Source organism: Vombatus ursinus, unplaced genomic scaffold (genome assembly GCF_900497805.2).
Source record: "Vombatus ursinus unplaced genomic scaffold, bare-nosed wombat genome assembly UNPS02014931.1, whole genome shotgun sequence".
Classification (NCBI taxonomy): Eukaryota; Metazoa; Chordata; class Mammalia; order Diprotodontia; family Vombatidae; genus Vombatus; species Vombatus ursinus.
This window is the reverse complement of record NW_020954709.1, coordinates 919629-928246: the sequence shown is the minus strand read 5'-3', so window position 1 is coordinate 928246 and position 8618 is coordinate 919629. Positions and strand designations below refer to the sequence as shown.

General features: G+C 33.5%; 1 protein-coding gene across 2 annotated transcripts in view; it reads left to right on the top strand.

Moving 5' to 3' along the window:
• Nucleotides 1-8618, top strand: part of LOC114029386 (ectonucleotide pyrophosphatase/phosphodiesterase family member 1-like) — a 108727-nt gene that overhangs the window by 66712 nt on the left and 33397 nt on the right. For both annotated transcript variants that reach the window (XM_027843786.1, XM_027843788.1), the window contains exons 12-16: nucleotides 2285-2393; nucleotides 3888-4019; nucleotides 5917-5948; nucleotides 6858-6985; nucleotides 8578-8618. In XM_027843786.1, the coding sequence (XP_027699587.1) occupies nucleotides 2285-2393; nucleotides 3888-4019; nucleotides 5917-5948; nucleotides 6858-6985; nucleotides 8578-8618 (442 nt within the window). The remainder of the gene's footprint in view (nucleotides 1-2284; nucleotides 2394-3887; nucleotides 4020-5916; nucleotides 5949-6857; nucleotides 6986-8577) is intronic.

Genomic DNA, 8618 nt, shown 5'->3' with positions numbered 1-8618 from the left:
CCTCCTCTTCTGGTTTAGGAACAATTTGTTCCTTTTCAGTAAGTATTATCTCAATATGGCAAGGAGAACTCATGTATGGGTTGATTCGACCCTAAGCCCTGTAAGTACCCTGTCACATTTTGGGAGCCTTGTTAACCTGGATATGTTCAATGACAAGAAAATCCACATTCAAACCCTTTAGTTCTGTGTTACTCTCTGCATTTTTAAGCATATGCAGCAAGAATTCAGCACTCTTTTTGGGCCAACGATCCTGTATTCAACCCCACTGCTTAGCCTAGGCACACCTGCCAACTGCACCATTATATCGCCAGAAGGGAACACATTGTTTCTTCAATGTGACATCTTTCAAATACTTGGTAGCTTTTCGGATATGCATACCCTTGATAGCTTGGGTTGTTTCACAGGTATTCTTGAAGTGGACCCCGAGATTTGAATCCCTTGACTTACATGATTTTGTGGGGTCCTGTGGATCAAGAGAGTACCTCACTGTTTTAAATGATTACCTAGAACGGGTCAAGGGAAGAGAAGTTTCCTGTTTTTTAAAGACTACCTTAATTATCAGAATGTTATGAAGAGTTGGAGGGTTGGGAATTAGGTCAAAAGTGCTCCTAAATCTTGACAGAATTTACTTTGACAACTAGACATGTAGAAAATGAATATAGCCTATGAAATAACAGTTGGGGACAACACTGCTTCTATACCATATATTAGCAAAAATCTGTGTGTACTGTCACTCTTTTTACAAATGCAAGAGGCTCTTGAACACACTTGTATCAGTTATCACTCTTCACGTGGAAGCCCAGCAGGAACTACAAGGAAAGGATATTTGAGTTTCATATCTTTTTTTGTTTAAATATACTTATTTAATTCTTAGCTTGCTTGCTTCTGGCTTTTATTATGTCCCTTCTCTTCCCATGTAGGCAGGTAGGTTTGAATTAGACAGCAAGCAAATTTTAAGTAAAGTTATGTACATATGATAGCACAACACAAACATGTTTCAGGGAAAACTATAGTCAGATGGCAGTTTTATCAAATAACCAATCAACTTGCTTATGCTAGCAGAGCCAAATAGACTAACTCTGTTTTTTAAAAAAAGTTATTGGTTGTTTTGATGACAGATATAGAAGCTGTGAAGCATAGTGCAAAGAGCATTGGATTTTGAGTCAGAGGATCTGGGTTCTAATCCTAGCCCTATTGCTTATTAGCTGTTTGATGTGGAAAGGTCACCTTTCTCCACTTCAGTGTCTTCATATGAAAGCAAGGATTAGCTGATTCCCCTACCAAGTCTAAATCCTGTTATCCTATTTTGTTCAGTCAAATATTTAGCCTGAGCTTGAGTGGTGATATTCTTCACTCTTCAGAAGGGACCTTGAGAATCTATGTAGGGAGGGATGGCTTCATTGTCTTTGGTGTTTTCAGTACTTGCAACACTTGGGATAAGCTCATCTTTCAAATAATTAAAATCTAAAAGCATTTCATAGCCCAGTATGAATGATCTATTTCTATCTTTTCAGAGAATCTACTTTCCTGATTCATCTTTGGAGTTCTTGGTTCATCCATTTTTGAGCCTGTCTCTCAAATTTAATTTATTTGCAAACAATAAGATAATTTAAATTTTCAGAAAAATTTAAACTTGATTTGTGTTGGTTTAACAAAATGTTAATTTACGTTGCCTGTGTATCTTTGAATGAATGAGAGAGGTCATAATGATAAAGACTGTTAGCTCACTTCTAGAATAGTAAAATATAGATAAAGTAAAAGTAAGAAAGATAGATAATAATAAAAAAATAGATAAAGATTAAGCTAATTTGACATATTACCTAAGTATAAAGCTGAACATGAATACTGATGGGGTGTTTTCTGTGTGGAGAGTTGGAGTTCACTAGACACACAATACAAACTCAGTTGCAATGCGTCATTTAGCTGTTAGAGTAATACCATGGTCAGTTTTTGTTAAGCTCATCAATCTGAGTTGAGTCATAGTTTGAATCAGAGGTATTCCGTGAGTATTTGCCAAGCAGAGGTCTTGGGGAGGGGTTTGTCAGATTGGTCATAGTTGTTTCAAAATCTTAAGATGATTAAGCCATTTCAGTGCTCAGTTATTATTTCCTGCTTTCAATGACCCCCCTGATTCCTGAGCCTCAAATGAATGTTTTATATAGTATAGCTATGTACTTCAATATGCTTTTCCTTAAAAATATAAATGGATTTACAGAAAAGAAAATATTTGGAGCCAAAATTCAACCGCAAGTTTGTTCCACTTGAAATTTCTTCTCTTTCCTAGGTCATCAAGGCATTACAGAGAGTTGACAACATTGTTGGCATGTTAATGGATGGTCTTAAAACAATGAACTTACACAGATGCATAAACCTTATTCTTGTGTCAGATCATGGTAATTTAAATTCATGTCAGTTTCAATTCATATCAGGGGTGCCAAGAGATTAGTTAAATTGACTCTGATTTCCCTTACATTTTCCAATTCATTTCATGTAATTTCCTTCTTATACTGGAATCTCATGCTGGTACTCAGGGGAAATTAAGGGGAAAAATAATATGCGGTGACATGTGCTAATCAGAAGAAAATTTAAAACCCAACTACTAAAGTGAGGTAAAGGATAGAATAATTGTTGATTAATTTGGGGTGGAGGCAGCCACCAATCTAAGTCATTAAAAGAAAATTTAAAGTTTATTTTCCCCCTAAATTATGCAGCTTGGTGTTTCAGACCATTCTATTTTCATGAAGCTTTTCCATCTCTCTTTTGTTGAAGCAGATACCAGGTAGACTATTATTAGAGCTGGCCTTAGCATATTTCAACTTCTAAAATATTGTTCTGTTTTTGATTGTGAGCTGCTGTTTACTATGTTAATGACGTAGTGTTGGGAAAATGGGAGAAGTGTGCAGGTGGGGAATTGAAAGGCATTTCTAGAGGCAGCTAAGTGACGCAGTGGATAGAGCACCGGTCCTGGAGTCTGCAGGACCTGAGTTCAAATCTGGCCTCAGACACTTGACACTTACTAGCTGTGTGGTCACTTAACCCCATTGCCTAGGGGGGAAAAAGTATTTCTGAGAAGTAGAAATGATTATGTTGGATAATAAAATAATAATGGCAAAATCTATTAAACAATAAAAGATCCAAAGAGAGATCAATTTTGTTATTAGTTCTCTAGATGAACTTGGCCAAGCTACTCTGGTTTTGTTTTCTATCTATAAATCTGGAATAATGATACTAGCCTCAACATACATGTCTAAGATGTTACGGTGCTTGAATAAGGATAAATATTTTTTTAAACAAATTGACAATCAAAATTTATTTTTTAAAAAGAATGAATATTAAGGAGATTTAAGGAGAGAGGCAGATAGCAGAACAATATCAGGCAATAGTGATTGCTAGAAACTAAGGTTCTTAAAGGGGGAGGGAGAACCTGTCATATACTTCCTTTCTGTTCTCTGTAGCACCAATTATACACATGGTAGGAATGCTAAACTTGCCAAATGAAATTCTTTTCAATTTTTTTATTTTTAATTTTTAACTGCAGTTCCAAATTCTCTCCTTCCCTGTATCCCCTCTCACACCCATTGAGAAAACAAGAAATATAGTCATTATAAATACGAAGTCATGCAAAATGTATTTCCACATTAGTCATGTTGTAAAAAAAAAAGAGTAAGACAAATGAAGAGAAAAAATATGCTTAAATCTGTACTCAGAGTCTATTAGTTCTCTATATGGAGTTTAACTTCATTTTTCATCATAAGTCCTTTGGAATTGTCATAGATCATTGTCCAAATGAAATTCTTAAGATAAAGTTTATTCTGTCTGATAAAATTCTTCCTTCCTTTCTTTCAAGAATTCCAGTTGTTTTTTTTAATGCTTTTTTTTCTCCTTAGGAATGGAACAAGGTAGCTGTAAAAAATATGTCTCCCTGAATAAATATTTGGGGGATATTAAAAATGTCAAAGTATTTTATGGACCTGCAGCTCGATTGAGAATTTTTGATGTTCCAGATGATTATCAGACTTGTAAGTATTTAAACTTACCAAAAAATGAGTGATTACATTCAGAACTTGTTATTACAAGTTGAATTTAGTCAATATTGACCAGGAAGGAGAAAAGGGATCCGATAGATAAGAATGTTACTTTCCTTTTGATCTTTGGATTAGTAACCTAAATCTTCTGCAACTCAAAGATTAAACTTCACTGGCAGGGGAAGTGTACCTATGCTTTCTCAAGCCTTCCAATCTGATTTGCTAAGTTTCAGCACTTCTGTAATAGCGTATGAATTATACTGCTAAAATACAGGACTCGTCATTTTAGGTGATCTGAAGACAGAACATTTTATAAAATACTAAAACTTATTTTATGCAAGTCAATTTCATTGTCATTAATAACAGTAACAGAACTGATTACTAATATAAAACCATTTGCTTTCTGGGCTAATACTTGTATAGAGTGATTTATATTGTTGAAAAAAGTTTTTTTTTTAAAAGAGGCTTTTTAAGAAGTCAATGAGTCTTACCCCTAAGAAAGATAATCTGAAACCATTCTAAATGATATTAAAATTTTATTTTTAAAAATGCCAAAGGAAAATTTAAATTACACGTTGTCTCTTAAATATATTACATTATTTCAAGCCAATGGTGTCAGGAAGTCTATTTTAAAACGTTATTTCAGTTGTAGTTTAAACCATTTTCTTTTGCACACCCCCCTACTCCCATCTTCTCTGCCCTTGCAGTTCTTCAGAGAGAACAGTTAATTGCTTGTGTACTTCCGAGAAACAAACAAAAGAAAAATGGTTGGGGGCGGGGAACAGCTCAGAAGAACTAACATATCAATTATTTCTAATAGTATGTGCTACATTCTACACTCAGAGTCCCCCACCTCTGCAAAGAGAGGGACGTACATCTTCTTAAACTCTTCCTTTGGTCTGAGACTAGTAATTGTGATTACATAGCATTTAGTTTCTTTGTACTGTTTTGTCCATTTCCATTACTATCATTTTTTTTAGCATTGTCTATTTCATTTCTGTACCAGTTTATCATATTTTTCTGGATTTTTTATTACTGCAAAAAGCACATTTATCAATCTTTTGGTATATAGAAATGACTTTTTTCTATCTTTTACTTCTATGGGCTATATATGTATATAGTCACAGGATATGCATAGGCACTTTAGATTTATTTTTAACATAGTTCTAAATTGCTTTCTAGAATGATCAAACCAATTTATAGTTCCACCAAGAATGTTAATGTACCTATTTTTCTCCATTCCCTCCAACCTTGACTATTGCTATTTTTTTTGTTATCTTTGGCAATTTTTGGAATCTCAGAGTTTTTTTTTTTAATTTTTCTTATTAGTTGTTTGAGGCAGTTTTTCATAGGTTGTCAATAATTTACAATTCTTAAGAACTACTTGTTTTATATCTTTAACCACTTGTCCTTTAGGGAAGGACTATTTATCTTTTATATTTGTGGTAATTTCTCAATATATTTTGGATATAAGATTCTTGCCAGAAATACTTGATACAGTTTTTTCCCCAGCTGGTATTTTCCTAGCTTCATTGATTTTGTTTACAAAAAAGTCCTTTAGTTTCATGTAATCAAATCTATATTTTTAATGATAGCCTCTAATCTTTGCTACATTAATAATCTTCCATTTGTTTTCATTGTGAGAGATCTCATTCTCTTTTAATTAGCCTTTGGGGTGTGATCTTTTATATTCAGGTCACATTTATTTTGAGCTTATTGTGGAAGTGTTTCAGGGAGTATATATTTAATGCACGGCAACTTCACGAAGAGACATTTGAAACTTAAGTATTTAACCCAATGCTTTTGCTTGAATTTCTTTGTTCTTAACATTTTTTTAAATTTCTAGTTATGTAATAAACTCTTGCTTACTAATTATCTGGTATTCTTTCAGTTAATTATGAAGACATTGCCAGAAATCTTTCTGTAAGTATCACTTATTTTGTAATATCTAATTGTTCTTAATTTCACTGAGTACATACTGTGTAAATTTAAATAATAAAAATCATTGATGGGGGAGTAATGCAAAATACATGCTTTATCCTAGCATGGCTTAAATAAAGAATGTAAAAATTGTATTGTGGGATTGCAAGTTTGAAATTTTTGCCAGTGTGGGTTTATTTTGCCTAATCAGTAACTTTTAAGGAGGCTTAAGGGTTTATCTTGTTAAGGTAGATTATTGTATTCTAATCATGAATGTTGAGGAAAGTCTTTATTATTCTGGATAAGAGAATATTTGTAAACTGATTAGATAGTCAATAGCCAGAACAAACACAATATTTAATGACATTAAATTTGTCCCACCTAGAACATTTTAGCCAGCTCTGATATTGGACTTAGATAAGTCCTGAGAACTAGATTCTGGTTTATTTTTATGGTTCTATTTCATTATGCAAATTGGTAAAACAAAACAAAACAAAACAATATTTGCTAGCAGGAAACATTTTCATCATGATTTTAAAAGTCATTTCGTGGTGAGCCTACTCATTTGAAGGTTTTTTTCACTGGAATCAGTATTACTTTCACCAATGTGATTCCCTTTATGCTTTAGTGTGTGGTCATTCTGAGTGTGTGCCAACCTTCTTGATTCTGAACCTCTCCAAATTAGGCGAGGCTGGTCCTCAGACAGAACATCTGTATTACATCTTCAAGCTTATATGCATATGCTTACTAACATTTTATGATGAGCTCCAGAGTGTTTTAATCTGCTGGCATAACCTTCAAAGATAACTTGTGTGCCATAATGAGGGAATAAAGCTGGACTTTAATGGAACACGTCTTGGAAAACATGAAAATAATAATTCAACTTACTTTAAATTAAAATTGTGATTTCAGTGCAGGGAACCAGATCAGCACTTCAAACCTTATTTGAAACAATTTTTACCCAAGAGATTACATTTTGCGAAGAGTGATAGAATTGAGCCCTTGACATTCTACTTAGATCCTCAATGGCAGCTTGCAATGTAAGTCCTGCCTTTGTCTTTTCTTTAATACTTTCTGTGAAGTAAGTAAATAAAATTATAAATAGTGTTTGGCAGATTATGTGAGGATAGATTGTATTAGAATAATAGTGAAAGTGCATTAAGGTGTATAAAGAACTTTATGTGTATTATCTTGTTTAATCACAGGACAATAGTCCTGAGAAGTAGGTGTTATTATTAGTCCCATTTTACAAATTAGGAAACTGAGACTGAGAGAGGTTAAATGACTTTCTCAGGGTCACACAGCTAGTAGTAGCTAGTAATAATAACAGTTTAATTACATTAATAATAGCTACCATTTACATAGTGCTTTGAAGTTTGCAAATTTCTTTACATTTTATCTCATTTTATACTCATAATATCGTTATGAGATAGGTTCTATTCCTAATTTTATAGAAGACGTCACTGAGCCTGAGTAAGTTAAGTGACTTGGTCAGAATTATGGAACTTGTAAGTGTTTTAAGGCAAAGTTTGAACCCAAGGGAAGAGAAAATAAAAACAGGGAGTCCAGAAGGAGGCTGGTCAGGTAACAAGATCTAGATTAAGATTGTGGCTATAGAAATAAAAATAAAGAGTGGATGAGAGACACACTGCAAAGTAAAAATCAGCAGGACTGATGGAAGCAGGTATAGTCAAAACAGTTACTAGGGTTCTGGTTATTAAAGGAAAATTATGAAAAGATATGTGTTTGCGGAGCAAGAAGAGAACATGGAGAAGAGATGGAGAAGAGATAGGGAAGCCAGTTAATCATGTGTTAGCAGGATATTCAAAATACAGATGTTTATAATGATATTCTGTTACCTTAAGAAACAATGAATTCTTGGAAAGTTAATATGAAAGCGGATTGTCACCTGCTTAACTTCGCCAATATCTTCTTACCCTGTTATTTGGAATTTTCTTAGCATTTAAATTCCACTTTTGTATTTTGTTAATTTCTATTTCATAAACATTGCTTTGCAAGTAGTTTCAAGTACATGCTACTGGGCTGTAAACTTCATGAGGGGCAGGATTGTACCAACTGTTTTATACCTCACATCAGAGCACTTTAATAGGGCTCTGTGCACCTGGGTCACTCAATGAAAATTATGAACCAGTTAAGTAACATTTTTGATAAACCAAGACCTAAATGATCAAATTGTGTAATGGTCACCAAGTAAAGAGTGGATGCTGTGTGTGTCCATCTTCTCGACACAGGTTGAATTTAAATGATGAGCTAGGAGTCAAGTAATGGTATTTTACTGAGTATCTTGCCTATTAATATAATACTAAATTTTTGGGAAAGAGGACAAAGAGGAAGGAAGGACAGGAAAACAGGAAGACAAAAGGAAATAACTTTTCTCATTTAATTTATAAGATGGTATAGAAAGGGTAAATGAAACTTGTACAGTAGTTTTTTTTTTAAGTTAGTTCATCAATCTTGTGTCTTCATATTAGGTTCTTATTTTTACATCAATCAGCCAGTCAAGCATTTATTAAGCAGCCACTCTATGCCAGGCACAATAAATATAAAAATCTCATTCTAGTTATAAAATGTCAATACATTATATTAACTGGTGTGTCTATGTCAAAATTAGGAATCCAGCAGAAAGAAAATATTGTGGATCTGGATTCCATG